Source organism: Oreochromis niloticus, linkage group LG2, assembly GCF_001858045.2.
Source record: "Oreochromis niloticus isolate F11D_XX linkage group LG2, O_niloticus_UMD_NMBU, whole genome shotgun sequence".
Lineage (NCBI taxonomy): Eukaryota > Metazoa > Chordata > Actinopteri > Cichliformes > Cichlidae > Oreochromis > Oreochromis niloticus.
Window position 1 is genome coordinate 16,536,008 of NC_031966.2, and position 22,197 is coordinate 16,558,204.

The 22,197-nt window shown below is 40.2% G+C and overlaps 1 protein-coding gene across 6 annotated transcripts in view; it reads left to right on the forward strand.

Moving 5' to 3' along the window:
- Positions 1–451: 451 nt before the first annotated feature.
- atp8a1 (ATPase phospholipid transporting 8A1) overlaps positions 452–22,197 on the forward strand; it is a 112,110-nt gene continuing 90,364 nt past the window's right edge. For all 6 annotated transcript variants that reach the window (XM_005467350.4, XM_005467352.4, XM_005467355.4 and 3 more), the window contains exons 1-2: positions 452–845; positions 19,460–19,574. In XM_005467350.4, the coding sequence (XP_005467407.1) occupies positions 797–845; positions 19,460–19,574 (164 nt within the window). In that variant the 5' untranslated portion in view covers positions 452–796. The remainder of the gene's footprint in view (positions 846–19,459; positions 19,575–22,197) is intronic.

Consider the following 22,197-nt stretch of genomic DNA (forward strand, 5'->3'; position numbering starts at 1 on the left):
AAATAGAGATGAATGGGGACTTTCCATGAATGGAAATGATTTTTGTTTTATAAAACGAAATCTCCTACTGTAGCTTTGTGCATACCGGTCCATTAAACAGTGATTTCTATTTGCTGATGGTGAGCAAACCACGTTTGATACACAAAAACATGATTCTGTTGTAATAAGCCAACTCCCAACATGTGAATGTCTACCGCAGAGGGGGGATGTGCTTACGCCAACCAACAGTTTCAAGACCATTTTTAAAAATAATCTAGCGTTTTAATGATTATGGGTGACGGGGATTGAAGTGCAGCACTTTAACCTATCGATATTATCAGATAAATAGTATTTCCATTACTTCTTTTAATCCTAGCCACGGGGAAATTACGGTTATGTTGATGTGTTAACCCCTCCCGCTATTTCTGCAAGTGGTACAGTCCATAATGTGAAGCGGCACCGTCCCCCTCACTTCAGTTTATGGTTAGTCCGTGTCCACTCTTACTATACCGGGGGGCGTCTGACGGCTTCAGTCCGCCGTGCGAAGCGAGATGCTGGGAGATGCATGAGGCGGTGGGCTCCTGAGCATGGTTCTGTCACCAACCGAGAAATTAAAGTTGGTAATTCCTTATGTAAATATCTCATCAGCAGTGAACACGCATCAGCTCAATCCGCATGAGAGAGAAGCTTCTCCGCTGATTTTTTAGCCGTAATTTTGAAATTCTTTGACGGCTGAGGAGCAGCAGCCAAAACACACGGGGCAGAACCAACACCGCGGCCACTTGACAGGTGCCGTCGCCCGGCTCTGCGAGGAGAGATGCCGCCTGTCCAGAGAACGATGTCTGATCTTCGTACTCGGGCGGAGGGTACGTAGAAATGTTTTTATCTGTTTTATATTTTCGAGACCAGGCCAAAAAATTCTTCTATATTACTACCTTCTTCCTTGCTAGAAGGCCAGCCGACAGCTCTGTAGAAGTGCAGTAACTCGCTAGCTAAAGCCGTGATTAACGGTCCCCCCGAATAGGCGTAAATAAGACCCGAGAGAAGAGAGGGTGGGGCGGTTCGGAAGTTTTCTAAGAGACGTTGAAGGGAAATAACTCTTTCAAGTTAAATGTAACCCTTTTGTTAAATTAAATTAAATTAAAGTTAGCCTAAAGTGAAAGTGATAGAGGAGAAGGCATTTCTAGACAAAGGCGTTGTCAAAGTGAAGCCGCTGAAGATTGCACCTGACCCCGGGACAAGCCATATCCTGCCTCTTAGGAATCACCCCATCATCTCAGAAAACAGGTTAAGTTATAGCTTACTCGAAGTAGCCACAAGTGTCCAGCAAATGGCATCTACAACTGTGTGGGTCTAATAATACAGCCATTGTGGTTCAGCTGGGGCCCCCCACTCCTTCCCTGCACTAGGAACTTTCCACTGCATCTCTATTGTGTTTGGCAGGGAATGAAGATGCAGATACATGGGCATTACTTAAGTGATTTGAATACTTGTAAAAGGATCTGTTTACTTTAGGACAGGAAATGCCACTTAGGTTTAGGCATTTTAGGTTTAAAGATGTGTTTGTCTTTCCAGCAGAGTCCAAACACAGAAATCTACCTACCTGCTGCAGGTGTGCAGACTTGTGCACCTGCAGCCAGTCTTTAAATCCCTGCAGTCATTCATTTGAGGCTGACACTGACCTCTGACTACTCAGTGCTTTGGCTGAATTTATCTGCAGACATCAATAACAAAAACCAATTTTTTATGATGCCTGCTGAAGTTTCTGTTTCTCTTCACAGTAAATGTAGCAGCACTGTTGCCACTTGATTTTGAAAGGCTTGGGCTTGATTTATAACTGCAGAGGTCTGGGAAATATCTCAGTCTGAGTTATTGCTGTTGAGTATATAATTTTGGCCCCTAAGGCAGGCGGCTGGTCTTGTAAAGTGAATTAAAATGAACTTTTTCTAATTTGTTTTTGTATGCCTCTAGATGAAGTCGTTGCGTAACGTCTAAGGCCACCTTACTATACATATCATCTGCTTTGTAATTTACCAGCAGTGTTTTGGTGTAAGTTTGATGTGTTTTTCAATACTTTTTTTTTTTTTTTTTAAAATTGGCCTTAGTGCTGTTAAATATGCAGTTGGGCGGGCCAGAACTAACCCATCAGGGATCTAGCTGGCTTTGCAAAGTGTGGAAATCTTTAATACTGCAATTTCTTGATGAAGTGCATTGTTAATCCTTTTGAGTAACTTGCAGAGTTTGTGAAGGTTTTGTGCCTTTCTGCTGTGAAGGTACATGTGCTGATATTGGACTCAATGAATGTGGAAAACTGAAATACAGTTTTAAACTTCATTTATATTTATTAAGACATCTTAGGTTGTTTTCTAAATGGATTGCTCATTGAATTGGAAAAAATATTTAATGATAAGTTTTTAAAGGATTATGGCTTCACCTTATTTAAAAATGCCATTTGTGACCTAGGTGGAAGCTTTCAAAATGTATTTCTTTACACTAAAGAACGGGAGGAATTTGGAGCGACGCTTCCTTATGTGGTGGTTTTATCATTCTGGCCCACCTGAGATCAGTTTGGACTGCATGTTGCCCACGAACTAAAATGAGTTTCGCACCTCTGACTCTCTAGACTGAGCTGAAAAGATTCAAGCATTGGGAGTTAATCATTTAGCTGCTACAGATGAGTTAAATAAAATTTTGATTGACTGGTGATTTTGTTGAAATGTTATCATCAGTTCATGATGGTTAAGGTTGGCTTTCAAAGTTTTGTGTACTTCTAAAACTGTGCTAATAAAGCAGCAAATTAGATTATACGATATTACAGCAGAATACACTGGGGGTAATAATGGGAAAGAAAGCATAATTTCCTAATGGTTTTCTGAAGATTTAATTATTGAGCATCTCTCCACCATCCAGATACAAAGCTGCAGTGTAAGTAATCAGTGCACGCACTGAATGCCGGTCCACATTCCCAGCAGATGGTCTTGAATCGTAGAGGTGAATTTTGTGTGACAGAACAAGTTATTTGCTTGTTCAGAGATTTGTCATGACTGTGTTTAGGTTCAAGTGTCTCCTTCGCTGGATGAGGCTCTTGTCTGTTTTGCTTGATTTTATCTTTTATTTTCTATTTAATTTTTTTAGCCCCTTGAAAAATCTTTGGTTGTCAGTTTCAACCTCTGCAGCTTTTTATAAACACCGTTCACGTGTAGCATGTCTTCAGGCTACATTTATAAAAAATCACTCCGTACACTGCAGCCTCAGACACTTAATATTGGAACGCTTCAGAAAAGAATCGCTTTCAGCTTGCATTAAGCTTATGATCAGCACTGTGCAGCAACATACTAATGACTAACCTCTTGCTATTGATAGGTTCATCTCAGATGTTCTCTTGGCTGAAGCTTTGTTCCTTTTCAACAGCTTCCTTCCGTCCTTCCTTCCTTCCAACATCATTAGATTTGTCTCTGGGGACTTGCATGCACTTCTATGGAGAACAATTTCACCCTCATATTACACTTTCCTTGTGCTAAAGTGTATTACTCAGTAGTTAGACATAAGGTAGCACATTATTATATTCCAACCAGCCCTTTGCATATCTTTGTTTACATCCAAAGGTACAGCGGTGCTGGAGATTTCAGGGGTTTTTTAGAAATACTTAAGTGAGAACATTGCATATCATTTTTAGATTTTTAACTATCCATCTAACACAGTGTAAACTTCAAACTTTGCTAAACTGCAAAAATCCTCTTTTTCATGGATGCCTGGACAGTACACTTTATTGTAACGCCTATGAGAACACACACACTAATCATTTTAATGGAGATGAAAGGCTTTGGATACAGGCCTCAGTGTTTGTTTGGAACTGAAGGAGCATTTAGGCCTGGAAATGGCTAATGATGTCAGACTTAACAAGCGGAGAGCTTTGGGGGCAGACAGTTATAATTAAGTAAAAATAAATTCCCGTCTGCTTGCAAAGCTACCACAAATGATGACTGCCGATAACGACAATGAAACTAAAAACTATGTGACTTTTGCGAGTCAGCATCCTTCACAAAATGTTGCACAAAAACTAATGGTAACTAAACCGAAACTGAACATTTTCAAAAAATAGTGGGTTTGCAAAAGTTAGCAAATCCACGCAAACTAACTGAAACAAAACTGAAAGGAAAATTAAAAACTCTAAAGGTGATTTGCTTGGTGATAGTTTTGTCTGTTGGTCCTAAAATGCCACTTCAGGGCTGGTAACTGTAACGCAATTTGTCATCCTGCGCAGCACAACAGAAATGATGGATTTCCACTGAAGAGCTTGTGCATTATAATGGTAGAAATCTAAATAATTAAATATGACGAGACTGTATAAAACTGTTGACCAATGCGGAGCCTGCTGCAGTCAGAAGAACAAACACATGAATTATGCAGCAGCTATTGCTGTCACCATTACACCACCTTTTTAGGTTACAAAGAGCAAACAATTAAGCTTTTCACTTCACTTGGCTCTGTGTACACTCTTATCCGCCTGCTTTGGGGGAAATTTCTTTTCAAGCATCCTTCTCAGTGTTGGATTGGATCACCTCCTGTGCTTCCAGGTTGATGGCCTGTGCTGCTTCTGCTCTTGCATCAAGTATTTTCCAGCCTCATGGCTCCATATCCACTTCCACTGTTTTGCTCAGTCATGCGTCTGCTCAGCAGCGTTTCTTTCAGTTGTTTTTATGAGAGCCTAAGCACACTCCCCACCCTTCAGTTTTATATTTTAATCACCACTGTGCATCAGGCAGGCTTCCATCTAGAAAGGGCAGCCCTCTGCCAGGCTTACCACCTAATCCATCAGCGGCCTGTCCGTCAGCCCCCTCTGTGCTGCACACTCCCCAGTCTTGGCCACCACGTGCAGCCCCACTCCTTGTCACTCTTCTCTGCTGTGCTGTGGAAACATCCGAGATCACTGCCAGCCTGTTCCTCATGTGTTGCCAAAACGACCTTATCTAAGACAGTTGGGATGCAGGTGACGTTAGTGCTTATCAGCACGTTTAATGTATGATCCTACAGAGACAGACAGCCACCGGCAAGGCACCCAGGGAATACTTAATTATATATATGTAGAAAAGCTTTTTATAAGCTTTTTATAAGCCCAGATAAGTGACATTAATATTTGTGAGGATTTACTTTCAAGGTCTTTTTAAAATTTGTTTAGTGTTAATAGTAATAACTGTGCCAATAATAAATCTGTGTGTGTGGAAGAGACAGCCAAAAAACCTTTATCAAAATGTAATTTTAATAATTATTATCTTTTGTCTTTAAAGATCAGAAAATCCAGCATCAATTTATCCCCATGAGGAGCAGCCCAACATTTGTTGGAGCTTTTATTTTGAAAGTCTAACAAAGCTTCCTGTAAAGCTTGATGGTCATCAAAACGTTGATATTTGTATAATAAAGCATCAATTCAAAGGCTATTAAGGTGTTGCTCTTATGAAGAATAACAGCAGTTTTGATTTGCTTTAAAGCTTTTGTTTGTATGGCCTCTGACTCTGCTGAAAGAGGACGCACTGACCCCGATACACAACCACAGGCCAACCATTATGAGGTTTACTGAATATTTATGCTTCAGCGGAAAATCTATCACGAAAATATGTTGTTAGCACAAACCCCTCTGAAAGCCTACAATGTAACCTGACATTTACCACCGTAGAAATATAACTACACGTCGGGTTGATGTAGCCTGTAACCATAGTGATTGGCCATTTTCAGTACTCTCAATTCCTCCTGTGCATTTCCTGCTTCTTTCTCAACAGTTTTTATGTGTTGGAAAGAGAAGATATAAGGAATAAGCAATATAAGGAATAATAATCAATATAAGGAGCCTGGCATCATTAGAAGTCAGCAAAATCCTGCAGGGAGAGTTCCAAAACTTCTGAATGGATGTGAGGGAATGTATAAAGGAGTGGAAAACATTGAAAGACTCCAGGGAAAAAAACGACCATGAATGGAGACCCAGAAGTGAGTTTCTAACGGCTGGCACTGCGTATAAAACGCTCGGACATGACTACAAGGTAACACATAATGCACCACACACAAGCATAAATGCCGGCAGTGACATCGGCCACTTACGTAGCTTAGGTTCACAGCAGAAGTCTAAATCAGGCCTTAACCAGGTTTTATGGTCCTACAGAAGTAGCACGTTCGCTGACGGTACATCTGCCTGTAGGCAGGATTGTTGTCAGATGGAGGCAGCGCACAAAGTAAGTTGTACAGCTGGTCTGCGGGCCACTTGCTTGTGCTGTTGGTCTCTCAACCAGCTGCGGAGAAGTGCGAAGTTTTAACATACAAAGAGCTGAAGTGAAATCGAGTGTTAGAAAGAATAAGAAGTGTCCACTGCAGCCACTGACTGTGCATTTCATGCTGTACTTTTTTGATCTTTAAAGCGTTTTTTGGCAGTTCTGTTGCCCCTTTTCTATTTGAGCCATTTGTCAAGCAGTTTATATTCTGAAGATGTGTACATCATCCACTTCCAGCAATGTGCAATCAGGATCTTTTATCATTAAATTTGCTGTGAGTGGCACGAGCTTCCCAAGTAAAAATGCTAATTTGAAATGTTTGTGGGTGAAATTTGTGAAATTCAACATTCATTTCAAGGTATATATCACACATGCAGAACAAAAGGGTTTTTATTTGAACAACACAAAGATAAACCTTTTTTTTTTAATGTGTTCGAGGCTCAGAATTAAGAGTGATGTGATCGCTGATGGTAAAATTATTTAAAAAAAAACTCAAAGTGCAAACACTGTAAAACATAAAAATGTGGATGAACTGATGTAAGTTTTGTGGGGATTTTCCCAAAGCTGTGAGACAAGTAACGCATCAAAATTTTGGGGGGAGAAGGAGAATAATAGGTCTTCAGCTCTCATTACCCATCTACTGGTTAAGAGTGAGACATTATAGCCTACTTCTTCTATGATCGAGCTATCTTTACCTCTCTGGCATTATCCACATTTTTTTTTTTTTCAAGCATATGTGGAGCAGGCTGTGTGCCCTGTAGCATTTCAATAAGACTAGCTAAACCTCGGTCTGTCTGAATAGTTGTAATAGCATGGGGAGGGAGACTGGAGGGATTGAAAGCTGCCAGTGTGCCTGGTGAATCACTGGCTGATAATAATGTGGCACAACACGCCACTAAATCCCCTTCCTGGGTTTGCTGGTGTGTCATATCAAGTTCCCTCTGGCTTCTCTACCCTATGTGATGGCACGGGACACATCCTGTTCTCCATTTTCCACTTCATGTCCTGCCTCCATCACTAACCTGCAGCCAGTCTAATATGTGTTTCTTCAGATACTCAATTTCCCTCACCTCAATGATTCCTCTCTGTCTGCAAGGCAAAGTGGATGTGGCAGGTCACCTTGAGGAGGAATGAGCAAATGGATGTTCCCACTAAGAGATAGATTCAGAGACTAAGAAGTTAGAGTTGGGTCTTCATGCAGAGACGCAGACTGTTGTAGTGTTTGCTGTATTTGTTCTTACGTTGATATCAGGGAAACTCATGATCTAATGAGTGCAGAAAGGGCATCATTGATGAGATGTTGCAAAGCCCAGTAAGTGTTTCACTTGGTGGTTTCTTTTATTAGTTTTGTTAATCGGGGAATTAATCATTTAGTTTATAATATGTTAAAAAATATTTCAAAATGCCTCGCTGCTTGTGCAACAGACTATCCAAGAACTGAAGTAATACAGTTTGATGTACCCTTATCAAAGGGAAGTATCTGTTATATGAATCTGGCTCCTGTAAAGCTGAAATAATATTATGTTACTAAACGTACTGTTTATGCTCTTACGAAACGAACAGCAGTACTGCAGAAATTATTATCAGAGTCATTCTGAGAGCTTGAAAAATATCTTCTCATCTTATTCTAAAATTAAAGCGTCTATTCACCCAGCCAAATTACTTCCCTTTCCCCCCTCTCTTTTAACAGCAGGTGGGCGGAGCTTCTGTGCTCACAGGTAGAGCTGTGTACTTTAGATGACCACATTTGGCAATTTGAAGTCTAAGCTTCTGGCTTACAGGGATTACTTGCACATACACTGACCTCATAATTTGAAAATGGCCTTTTTTGATGTGAACGCCCACTACTATAATAGTATTTGTATGACTAAAAATAATAAAAAGCAGCACAATAGGTTCAGTTATAAGACCAACTACAACCACACTTGGATTCAGTGTAAAAGCCACTAAATCGTTGATTTTATGGTGCCTAATCTAACCATCTGCTGAAATTGATTAGATCATTTGATGAGCAGGTTAGCTGACATCCTGATCGAACCTTATTTACAACTCACTGAAAGCCTGCATTGCAAATTTATGCTTGTAGAGGACCTCCATTTGTCTCATTTTTTCCATCAGCTATAGATGGGCAGCAAATCATTTTTCACCTTGTCTTTAAATATGAAATAATCTGAGATATCTAAAGCCATAAACTGTGTGTGTTTTTCTGTCATCGTAAGTTTTTGCTGTTGAGCAGAATTTTGTGCCCCCGGTGTGTGAAAGTGTGATGCACACTCGGCTGAAACAGCAGGAAATTTGCTGCTAGCCTGCGTGTGCCAGGAGACAGTCAGTGTGACAGTAGGATGACGAGGTCAGATGAAGAGGTGTCAGCGGGCACTCCACAGGAAAGCAACACCATCAGTGGCTGGGAAAATGAAATTCTCGCTGCCCTTGCGCCCCACTCAACCATCCCCCACACCCTCCTCCCATCCCCGAGAGCGCGTTCGTTTTACGGCAATGATCTCGTCTCTGCTAGGTTTATGTTCAGCTAGGTCACAGTAATACATTCGCAGATTGATGGTTAGTTTTAAAAATATATGTAAAAATTTACTGTTTTATAACGCATCTGATGGACCTGTCAAAGTAATCCTTAAAATTAGCCCAAAGACAAAACCGCCAACAATCACTGCTCATATTATTGGACAGTGGTGCGAATAGTGCATGAAGTCATCATTTCATGAATTTAATAAAAGCAGTACTATTCTAAATACTGAGACGTGAATAAATAACAGACAATAACTTGCATCTACCTACATTATTATTTCCTCAGTCAGACTGAGAACAGTTGATATGTTTTGGACATGCGTCACTTACTCTGTGCACTAGATGACGGAGGTGGCGGTTTAGGCCCATCTCACTGGCACATCAAACATGTCACATCAGGTCAAATGGCAGCGCTGAAACACTGGCACAGATTAATTGTCATTACTCAGCCATTTGTAGATTAAAGCTATTTTTAGAGAACATGTGGCAGAAATTGTGTGGTGAAAACTCGGTGTGGTTGTTGTTGCCTGTTTTAAAATCTGAACCATGAACTAAATATCTCATTATTTTGTTAGTTTCATTAATATTTAAGATTGATTTTACATTTGTTCAACTTTCATGTTTGGGCCACTAAAATCACATTCAGTCTGTGAACACAAAGCTTAAAGTGTGTCTTAGGATAATGCTAAGCAGCCATTCACGTTGTTTATCTTCAGGGAGAGTCCCATTAAACCTGACATACTACCCATGACACTACAGCTGTCAACTAATCCATCTGGTTTTGCAACATTAACATCAGCCAAAACTTGCCAGATCCCATTACAGCTTGTTGTTCCTGTTCTTGCAAAAAAGCGAAAGGTTAAAGTACAGAAGAGCTATAGTTAAGAATAAGTAAAGTGTTTTAGCCCTTACAATTCATCAGACTACAAAAGGAGATATTATTAGGGTTATGCTTTCACTGTTGACCATTATGTTTTGGCATTTCTCCACTAAAGTAACAGGCTGTCATGTTTTTAACCATTTAAATTTACCACTGAGTTCAAGTTTAGTTACTCAACCATACGATACCTTTTGTTTGTCAAATAGCCAGAAATACCACAAAAAAGGCATCGACTTCACCTGAGTAAGGTAACACACAGACTCTTTTTTTATTTCCTAAATAAGTGGACCACTCATGCTTACATGGATAGCCATTTTGAGCTTGTTAGTATGTTAATGTTCACATTTTGCTTAATACAGCAAAGAGAGAGAGATGGCACACAAAATCAGCAACATTAAGTGTGAAAACCTTTTTGGGGTACAGTCAACAAAAGGCATTGCCGCCCTAACCACCAGCAAGTATAATAGGCATACCTACCTACCAGCAAATGATGGTTAGATTTTTATCGTATTTAGTTAGAGACCCTACTGTAAATGCATACTTTATACCCCCATGACCACTGAAAGTCTATAAGTCTAGACCAGGTGTCCCCAACTCCAGGCCTCGAGGGCCGGTGTCTTGCAGGTTTTAGATCTCACCCTGGGTCAGCACACCTGAATCAAATGATGAGTTCATTACCAGGCCATGTTGAGGAGGTCATTTAACCATTTGAATCAGCTGTATTGGATCAAGGACACATCTAAAAACTGCAGGACACCGGCCCTCGAGGCCTGGAGTTGGGGACCCCTGGTCTAGACTTTCCAAATAAGTGTTTTGTTGCTTGCAGAGATGACAAAAAGGAAAAACTTTTTTTCAAATTCAAGACATAGATATGTTTTTTTACTGGTGCATAAAATGAGCCTTGCATGTCACGGCGGAGGCTCTACCGAACCCCTCGGACTGACTCACCGAACCCCTAGGGTTCGATCGAACCCAGGTTAAGAACCACTGGATTATTTGCTAGTGGTTGTTCAGTGAAGGTCTAAATCAGGGGTGGCCAACTCCAGCCCTCGAGAGTCGGTGTCCTGCAGGTTTTAGATGTGTCCTTGATCCAACACAGCTGATTTAAATGGCTAAATTACCTCCTCAACATGTCTTGAAGTTCTCCAGAGGCCTGGTAATGAACTAATCATTTGATTCAGGTGCGTTGACCCAGGGTGGGATCTAAAACCTGAGGCCCTTGAGGCCTGGAGTTCCCCCACCCCTGGTCTAAATTCATTCTAGCTACATACTTTGCTTACATCAGGTCTGATGAATTCTGGGACATTATTAATGGTTGTGTCGCTTGTTCAGTCTTGTGTCCAGAGACATTGTGTCTCTCTCTGTGGTTATTTAGTATCCTGATGCCTCTTTGTGGTTGTCGTTGAACTTTGTTGACCTTTTGTTAAATTTTTCTGGTCATTTTTAATTCTGTCATTTTCCCATAATGATGCAGTTGTTTTGCATCAATTTGTTGCAATTGTTTTTTTCTTTGAAGCCTTTTTATGTCCAAGTGAGGTCATTTTGTAATCATTTTGCATCATTTTGGGGTTGTTTTGGTTGAATCTCAGATTCTTAAAAAAAACCATGTTGGCAGGTGCTTGTGTTTCAATTAAAACCCCCCCCGAAGAATACTATAACTGAGTGACTGACAGTCACAAGGCCTGTTTCCTGTGTCCATTCCTTTAAATTTCATGGCATATGCCTCTCTTTTTTATCATTCATAAAGTCATACACAGTGGAAAGGTTTCTCTCTCTGCAGATCCCTCACTAAGCCGAGCAGGGCCAGCCCTCTGATGTCAGTGCAAGCCCCAGCTGCCTGTGTTGTCCCTGCACTATCCGTCCTACTGTAGCCCTCCTGAGCCTATGAGGAGCCAGACGGAGCAAAACAGGGAGGGGGGATTAAATCTGCAGCTGCCCTGTTGTTGTTGTGAGTGCTGGTTACAGCATTGTGATCTGATAAGCGACTTATGGATGTTGCCGTTGCTTAGATTGAGGCAGTATCTATATTCCCCTCCAGCTCTTCTCCTCATTCACAAATGGCAGGAGATCGGGAGGGAGGGGGGCTTTCATCTCTGGGGCCTTCGTTCCCATGAATAGACTGTAGCCGCTCTGTCTGCTGAAATATTTATGTGGCATAAATGAATCATGTTGAGATCTTTCTTTGGTGGCGATGAGCTGATATAAATGGCGCATTAGGCTCACTGAGTTATGAGACTGAGACATCCTGAAGTCCAGCGGTTTGGAACTAATTTGAGCCTAATAACAATGGTAAATAGCCTCAGGTTAAGGTGAACAACGTGCAGACTGAGAATGCTGAACTCCATGTTCTGCCTCACTCCTCTAGCTGACTTATTTGGGTACTTGTTAACACGGTAGTCTGCATGTGTAAAGACAGAAGCAAACAGAAGCAAAGTCAGTCATTTGTGTGTACCCTGTGCTGTTTTTCTTAACAGAGCTTCTTGACTGGTTTAGCTGCTATTTGTCTGTCTGTATGGGATCAATATCCGTAGCCCCCAGCTGCCTGCCCCCACCTACCCCTGGTGTGATTGAATATTTGCTTGGGAGCCGGGTTCTGGCCAGGTCACGTGCCTTCTCGGCTACACTTTATTGACAAGCCTTCGAGTCTCTTGCGCTCATTATTCTTTTAGAACCTGTTTCTGGACGAACAAAAAGCCTTTTTACGTTTTCATTTACCTCTAGACTTCAGTGCACTCTTGCTGATTGACTAATGGGCCTTTCTGAAGAATAAGTCATAGATCCTCGTGAGTCATCACTGTGTAATTAAGTATATAATAGACGCTGGCCAAAAGAAGTTCCACAATGTAGCATAACTGTGATATGATATCTTGATAATATCTTTGCTACAAGAGATTCATTTAACGTCAAACATTAATAAGATACTGTTGCTAAAAATACATTTACTCCACAATAACTACTTCCATTTGATCATCTACTTGAAAACATGGATTAGTGCTATTTCTGTGCTATAATGTGCCTGGCTGTCACAAGATGCAGTACTGGCTAATATACTTGACTATCAGGTCATTATGGTTCCTGTCACTGGGGCCATTATGTGCATTTTATCTTTTTTTTGTGTTGACAGTCATGCCAGGAATAATTTTCCACCCCCCAGCACTCTTGCCTGACCTGAGCTAATATAGTACCATCAGGAGGATTGTAAATCAGCAGGGGTTGGGCTTATCGTTAACCTATCGTTAACAATGAGCTTCATTTGGAAAAACCCGGGATAAAAGTGAGCTCATATTCAAGTGTGAAAGTTGTATAGACGTATAGAAAATAACTAGTCTTGCCATGCTTTTAGTATCTTAAATATACAGAGGCGATTGAAGAGGGATTTTCCTTGCCTGTCGGTTTCTCTGTGTCTCTGTAACCTGCAGCGCTTAGCAATAGGAATACAGAAACAGACGGGGGAAGACCAGCGTGTCTTGGCCAAGCCTTTCTGGGCCCAGTTTTTTCCCACTGGGCACCCTCTCCAAAATACGTGCCCCCTTGTGACTATTGTTCCACCCGTCTGTCTGTTGGCTGACACAAGCAATAATCCTGGCATCTGGCCTGCATCCAAACTCATTACGACACTCGGTGGCATTGATCCTTCCTCTGGAGGCTTTCCCTCCAGAGCTGTGTGCGAATCTCCTCCCACTGAGCTTTATTTAGCTCTTTGTTACTTTTTCAACCTCTTTTCTTTCCGCCCCTCTTACATTATTTTTATGTTCAGTGCTATGTGTAATATGGGGCTTCAATTAATAGTTGAAAGGTGCTGTTATAAACACAAATTAAGAATGATGCCCACAGTGAATATCTACCAAGTTCACTATTTATGGTCTCTGTATTAATGTCAGGGTAGTTGAGCCGTGACATGCCTGCAGTTAATGACATTAGTGCTGAGAAAAAGCACAGTGTCCACCAGGGAATATTAAGAGCAGATCCCACTGAGACGTGCGGCTGTGGTTCAGTACATTATCCGCAGAGTGTGTGTGAACATAAGGAAAGAAAATGAACTGGATATGTTGGGGGAGGGAGATCATGCGGAGGCCTCTGTGGAGTAGCTGGGAAAAAGTTATTTTAATGACCTCCTCAAATTCTCATCCCCAGCTCTGGATTGTACTGTTGGCCTTGTGTGCTACTTTTAAATTTGTCCACAGTTACAGTTGCAATGCCACTGTAGTACAATTTCAGCGTTTGCATTGTTAATTTGACCCTTGACCTTTAATTAAAATCCTAATTTCAAGTATAGTTTTTGCTCCTGATGTGATCAAAAGCTGCATATCTTCTGATTGGACCCAGTTTTCTCTCTATATAGAGCCAGCTCCTTGCAACATCACCTCAAGTTGCATTATATTTTAAGGTAAAGACCCTACAAGAGCGGAAACTGCAACAATCTCCTATGAGCAGCATTGACAGTGGGAAGGAAGAAACCTTTTAACAGAACCAGACTCAGGGAGGGGCAGCCATCTAATAAGGCTGTGCAGAGACACAATGACATAACACAAATTATGGAATAGAGAAGTCAAAAGTTGCTGACATTCAGTAGTGGAATGCATCAAGAGTGCTTGATAGGCCAAAGTATTTAGTTTACCTCCCAGTTTGTAAAGCCTACCCCACCACTTTCTGAGCTACTTTTGCTCTTAAAGCCAATTAAAGTGTTCAACATGTAGCCTTTAATTGGATCAGGTGTGCATGAATAGTAACCGCATTATACCCCTTAAGGCTCGACAAGAACAAATCTTAACTCTTCTTAAGACTATGAAACATTCGTGGAACAAACTGGCTGTAATGAGAAAACAATCCAGTAATAATCAAGAGACACTGCAAACTGTTGAGAGAGTCCAAGTCTAACATTCTCTGTCGATTTACCCTGATATTATTAGGAAGATGAGACAAATTCATTCGTATCTCCTATAGGTGCTGAGAAAAGAAATACTTTGTCTAGATTTGGGAAATAATTTCTAATGAGGCTTGATTTTTTCTTTTTTCTTTCTGGTATTCATCTGACACTGTAAGCAGAGGACATTTCAACTCATGATGCAAACCTTGGTTGCTTAAGTGTTTGACATATTAGTGATGTTTACTATAAAGTGTATATTTTGGATTAAAAGCTTGATTCATCAAACAGGGCAGCAAATAACACACTGTCCTGGCTTTAGTCGAAATTATGTTGATATTGACATTTTACACCATTACTGCACCAAGTAAAATACAGAATAGGTATTCTTAGCTTCCTGTACAGTGGCTTGTGTCACAGTGGCTCAAAGGAGAGAGGAAGAGGACTTGGTTAAACAGCAGCATCACCAGCTGCAACTGGTGCATTGCAGCACCTGGTCTACCCCAGCACACCGGCTCCTGCTGCGAAGGCTCATTCAGAACACAGAGACGCAGCATCAATCACAGCTGCTCAGCCAGCTCCTCCGGCCTGTTATTCCACACAGGCCTTATGCTGCACTTACCAGCTATACTATACCTGTCGCTTTCACTCTGTTGCCAGTGTAGAAGGTAATTCCTTGATAACCCAAGCTGCTTAAAGACTTAGCTTCTTCACTAACTTTTTTTTTCTTGGTTGGATTTGTTCCCTGGTGTGTAGGCCATCTCTTTTTGGCATTGGTTATCGTTGAGATGCCATTGAGCAGACTTTCTCATGAAATTTAGCAACATTAGTGTGGGATTAGTTCTACAAAAAGACACAAAATAAAGGATGTTGTAGCCATCCATCAAAGGCAAATATTTATATGATCAAAAATACCTACAGAAAACTATTGATTAAAGCATGGTTCATTTTACTCCCACTTTGACCAACTTAGACTTGGACCAGCTATATTTATGTGCATACTGTTAGTCCCCAAAGGCCTGCTTTGAACCAGGAAAAACATAATCACAAGTTAGCTGTGTTGTGATTTCTTTCCCTGGTAGTCTCTGACACTGAGAATTAATTTTATGACTTTACAGGTGGTGATATAAACCCATAAACCTACAGTGCTATCTTCTAGCTACGCTCTGCAAGCAGTATTATCTTAACTACAGCACAGTAAACTTCCAGAAAGTCCACCCACGCTGAAATTGCTAAATAATGTCAAAGTGCATAGAAATGGTTCCTTCCGAAATTGCTAAATAATGTCAAAGTGCATAGAAATGATTCCTTCTGAAATTGCTAAATAATGTCAAAGTGCATAGAAATGGTTCCTTCTGAAGACTAACATATAACAGAAAGAAATCACTGTTTGTAGTTTTTGCCAGTAGCTCTGTTCTCATCCAGCCCAGACTCAGTGAAGCAGCAGGCCTTTAAGTCGATGTCCTTTCCTTCACCTTTACTCAGTGTTGTTACTCATTGCTAAGTACCTGTCGTCCCAGTGTCACCAGGTGAGCTCTTGGCTGCAAATTCAGTTTTAGTTTTGGACCGAAGAGGCGAGGCCTACTTCCATGAAAGAGTGATGAAGGCACATCCTCTTAAAAAGGAACCACCAAACCGTAAAGTCCGTACAGGATCAATGAATCAACTCTTCAGGAATATTATGTAATGCTGTGGTGTTGCAGGTCTTTCAGTGAATTTTTATGTCTCAGATTTTCTAAAACTATGTTCTTTGTGTAACACATAGAACTGTGAAAACATATTTCAACAGGTGCTCTAAGTCTTTGTTGAGCTGATCATATAATTCTGGGAACAAAGGTCATTTTGGTAAAAGAGCATGCAGTGTTTTCTTGAGTAAATAGAACCTTTAATAAAACATAGCTTTAAATTATAACAAAATATAATACTGTTTGGGAGGGTGCCATTTTTTTTTTAGTGTGCAGGAAAAACCCTGATCTTATTCTTGGTGCACAAAAAATGAACTACGAGGAATTGTTAGTTTATTACAATATTGTTTACACTGTTCATACAAAACTCTTAATAATAAACAGGAAGAACATTTATTGACTAGTTGGTGTCACTCTTAAACCTCCTGTTGCTGTGTCCATCCATGGTTTGTTACCTCACTAATCCAATATACTACCTATGCAGATCTGTTGCCTTGTGTAACAAGGCTGTGATGGCGAACCCCCAGCCATGTAAACAACTACAGGGGGCATTTATTTTTAGCCCTAGAGCACATGCTAAGGACAGAATCTATAAGGAGGCGATGCTTGGCAGTCACTCCTCAATAATCTATGTAAAGCCAAGTGGATCATTAAAATTACAAGTAGCTGTAATCTAAGATTCATGGTTTGTGTAACATGAGTGAGAAAGTGCTAAGTGAAAGGTGAGAGCAGAAAGGAAAATTAAGAGTGGTGACAGTGTGAAGTGTGACTTTGGAGAATGTGTTAGTATTCTTTGTTGTGACTTGACATTAAAAGAAAGACATACTGCAGGCAGGGGCTTTAGGAGCAGATTGCAGCTGGGTCATATCTGGTCAGGGCTCTGGTTACAGCACCTCCTGACACTGGGTTTTGTTCTTCGTGCTTCCTGCCAGCTTTCCTCACTCATGCCCCCCTACGTTTGTGGCTGAGAATGGTCCTTCTTTCCATTTTAAACACTGTGGCTCACCTTATCTATAGTTGTGAAAGCTTTGCTCTCTCCCTTTTCGCCTCCCTCTAACGCCAACACCACTGCATGCTAGGGAAGACTAGCCAGCACCCAGTGGATCACATGCATGCAATCTGAGAATCCAGGAGTACTGTTGATTTTGAAGTTTTACATTAGCGCTGTCCTGTGAACATTGCTCAAGGCACTAATCCAGACATATCAATTAAAAATTAAGTATAGGGAAATGTGAACCCCAGAAACCTTAAAGTGGACCTCTCGTGCTCATTTACAGCTCTGTGTTTATGTTTTTTTTGAGTGTGCTGGAGCTACTGGAGACTTTTGGTTCAAAATGATCCAGGTTGCTGGTTGCTGTGGCGTCTGCACTCATGACAAGAACTGTCTGCCTGAGATGACCATATTAAAGATGTCCCCTGATACTGATACAGAAAAAGTACAAAAAAGGCTGATAAGAAACGTTTAAAGTAGTCTGAAGCCTGAATTTTGGCTCTTCAGGGTTATGTAACCATATGCTGACCTCATTCATTATTTGAAGCTTCGTACTTGGCCAGTTTTATGATCAAAAGCTCTAACAGCAAATATGTAGGACAGTAAGTAAGGAGAAGTATAATAGGTTCCTTTTTATGTCTCAGCTTTTTCCCCTTTCAGCAGAATTAAGCAAAAATACATAGCTGATTTTCACTTCTTATCTTCCAGGCTACATGATTCCTGTCAGATATTCTTCTGTACTAATCTCCAGTGTTTCAGTTTAAAAGGATCTTTATTTCAGCAGGACATTTGGTTTTTTTAGTCTGATTACCTTCTCAGGAAGGGGGCACGAACTGCTGCAAGTATAAAGTTCAGGGCTAAACCTCACTTCTATTTACATGTGTGAGAGGAGATGAGAGATGTGTACTTCCCATTTCCAGTTCTGCACTAAGCAGTTTCATGCTTTGTGCTTGATATTGTTGGCAAGTTCCAGGCTGCAACGTCCCTAGACGCATGACGCAGCATCTGCCTCCTGCATAGAAAGCATGCATTTTAAAGGCGTAAGCATTATACCCGTCTGCATCTGCGATGTGTTACTCCTTGCCTTTAGTGGCAAAGTAAGATGCAAAAATGCCTTTTGCAAATCAAAAATATTTAGTCAGGGTTTTAAAAACAACAAGGAAAAATGTGTTACATGCATAAGCATCTCTGCGACCCACATACAGCCCTTACGAGGCCTCGGTAGTTTTGTTTTAGCCAACAGAGCTCCATCCCACTTTGCTGAACTTGGTACTTGGTGGGAGTCGAACAGTGCCTCGTTTTTCCAGAAGAGTGGAAAGAAGAATTGCATCCATGTGGGGACAGATTTTTCAGCACTAAATGTACCAAATCTGCTAATAACCTTCTTTTCCTTGCAGAATAGTGTGTGATGATTAACTGAACAATGAATGGAGTTTCTGCTGTTCATAATTGAAAAGGTTTTCAAAGAATTTGAATTATATTGTATAATTTTTTGTTGCACTTAAGTGTTTCAGATCATCAGATATGACTGAAATGCTGTTTTAAAATTATAATTTCATTATTAAAGGAAAAAGTTCAATAGAAATATACCTGTGGTATGTTAGTGCTGCCTTTCTTCCTGTGTAGATGAGTCACACTGTCCACACAGAGCAGGTGATTTCCTTTTTGTTATATAATAGGGTTTTTCTCCAAGTTGGTGTTTTACTGTGAAGGTAGTAATAAAAGATGTTCTCTCAGTGACATGTCATTTGGCAGGCCTATTGTCTTTCCCAAGTACCTTCTCACTCCATTAGGATAACAATTTGACCATATAGTGCCATCAGATTATCACTCCCGAGCTGAGGCAAGTTTAGCATACATCACTTACAAACATCTTCTCAATGATTGTGTAGACTGCATTGATTGTAGCCTACAGTAATAACAGTTTGACTAATGTATTGTGCATTGTGTGCTAGGGGAACACACTTTGCAGTGCATAATGCATTATTTTGAATTCAGAGTGCAAAAATACTTTGCCTGTTGTTAATAAATCTGAAAAAAAAAAGCTGTTGTATATGTGTCTAAAACCTCTAAAGCATCAAGGTCAGCTAAGCTCTCTATTGATTTAGTTTGAGTTAGACTTTTCCTTTTCCTGACTCCGAAGGGTCCTTTGGGTGCGTGTCGAAACGCACCCAAACTCAAACACTTCAAACCCCCTTTTTATCTCACTTTTATTTGTGCTCAAAGCAGACTTTTTTTTTTTTTAACTTATCAAATGTCTTTTCCCCCATGCTGCAGGATATGAAAAGACAGAGGACGCATCAGAAAAGACATCCTTAGCTGACCAAGAAGATGCCCGGCTGATATATCTCAACCAACCACAGTTCACCAAATTTTGCAGCAATCGAGTCAGGTAAGGAGATGTTGAGTTTCTAAAAATCATGGCTGCATGTAAGCCTGCAATCTTCTAGCATACTTGCTTAAACAGTTAGTGGGCAACTCGAGCAGTAAGTAGAACCTAAGTTTGTCTGGTTTTGCACTCTGCAGTTTCATTTTTAGCTGCCAGCATAGTGATTTTTTTTTTCAGTCAACACATTGGCTTAAAACCCAACCAGCAGAAGGGATGGGCTGTAGGTTGTGTAACCAATCAAAGGATAAATAATGCTGGTGCTGTTGGAGCTCTTTTCTACTGGCTGAGTAGAAATGTTTTTTTCTGAACTTTACCCCATGTGCTTTACAGAAGTGCAATAAGCATGGTGGAAAATATTGATGTACAGCATGACCTGAATCATTTGTACATCAAAATGATCTCATAAAGGGATAAAGTAAGTGGTCATAGTGTAGGTGATATTTATTCAAACCTGAATGACTAATCAGAGATGTCATCGAGCTTTACTAGATATCCTGCAGTCACCAAACTGGGAATATTGGTCTTTGCTGCCTCTTTTTGTGTGATTTATGCTCTTACAATGGTACTTAAGAAAAGTTGTCACCAAAGTAATAGACAAACACTTTATTTTGCCTCACTGAGCTCCTGTATTTAAAGGACCGTTAACCAGTATTTCACAGTGATATATATTTTCAGTGCAAATTAAATTCCTGATATCTAAATTTAAAACAACACAATGCCTTTCTTTATATAGATTATCACTACATGAGTACACCTCTCTCATTATAGTTAACTGTTACCAACACTTTTAAACAGTGTTATAGTATGCTATCAGTTATACTTTCTTTGGGCTTGAATGTAAGTAATTTTAAGAAACATTGTTATTTTGTAATAGTGCTATGTAGGGATGCCAGGTTATTGGGACAGAGTGAGGAGAATGACTGCCAGAGAGTGGTCCAGGGCACACTAAAACCCAGACCTGTGTTTTGACATGTATCGCCTGCTCATGCGGCTTCATGATGAACCAACAGCCAAACTTGCTTTAACCCCAAATTAACCTGCAGATTTACACGTTACTCGATCATTTCCAAGTAGCAAACATTTAGAAGAATTTTCAGATCTTGGTAGCAGATACTTTGGAAATTTGGAGTAGAAATAATTTCGCTCCCTTTGCAATTCTTTTTCTGGTGTGATTGCAAAGTAGAGGTGAGAAATATCATGATATTTCAAGAAAAATGTAACAATATTTCTGATGATATTTCTGAAAATACAGAACATTTTATTGACATTTGCAACTTCCAGGCAGCAGCACTTGTACATGCAAGTACACAAAGGGCATTTTTCATTGTTCTTTTTCCATGATCTGCTGTCAGGCAATGATGACACACTACTAATTTCAAAGCATGAATCTATTACCACAAGGTTCCAGCAGCAGTAGCATTATACACAATATTCCAATATTATATCTAATGACACAGCAATACCCTGCTGCATAGATGTGAATATATAGCAGGCTAATCTGTGGTACTTTACCTAAAAATCTTGCTTTCAGACTTCTAATAATGACTTCTGAATAGGCCATAGCTGAAACCCTGTACAGATCCACTGCTCTTGTGCTGTAGAGAGAGTTCAGGTACAGCCATGACAGCACCCTTAGTCATATGATATTTGATACCTGCAAGATTTGTAATACTGATGCTGCATCAGTGCATATACCCAGTCTGGCCTGTTTATCTTCTTGCTTATCTTGGAGAAGTGGAGTGCTTTTAGCTTTAAAGGTCAAGATTGTTGGGTCAGGCCTCCCTCTGTCGAGGAGTATTACGGTTACCATTCCTGCTTCATGAACAGCGTGCTTACACAGAGACCGCTATAAACTGAGCTGGATTAGTAAATAAAAAGAAGCAAACTAGGATGGAGCCCATTGTTACCTCAGCTTCATGAGTTTACATCATAAATCAGACAACAGTAAATATGAGGTATATTTTTTATTAGCACAGTTTGTTTTACTCTGTGAGGCCGATTCTCAGTTTCACAGTCAAAAGTTTTATTTTAGTTTTTTAACTTTATTAGTTTTATTAATATCTCCATTACTTTTAGTTTTGTTATTACTTATAAAGACCATCGTCAGTGAGACAAAAGACATATTCAAATCTGCTTGGAGTACCATATGATTGATATTTGAATAACAGTAAAAAGCACTGGAGGTTTAAGAAATATGGCTTTTAAGATTGCATCAATAGATCAGCCTAAAATCAATCTCAGTCTTATCTACTGCTATTGACCGGTCTGCAAACATAATAACATTTGCTGAAGGCAGTGGCTGATGTGTGTTGTGTCACATCAACTCTGAGCCATCTGAGTGTTCAAAGATAGTAGTGATGATATAAACCCAAGACATATTTTAGTCAAAATAGGTTAGATATTAATAATAATAATAAATATGGAATTATCTCAGCATTGAACAGCTTGTAGATTGATTCTGTATTTGTGAAGGTTCGTCTTTGCCGGGTTTAGGAAAGATTTATTTGGGCTTTAAAAGCAGAGAGCTGATTTGTTGCTGTCTCCAATGTTGCATGGTCTTTGACACATCTTCCCACTGCTTATATGCCATTGTCCACCATCACATACATATTTCTCCTGTTACCTA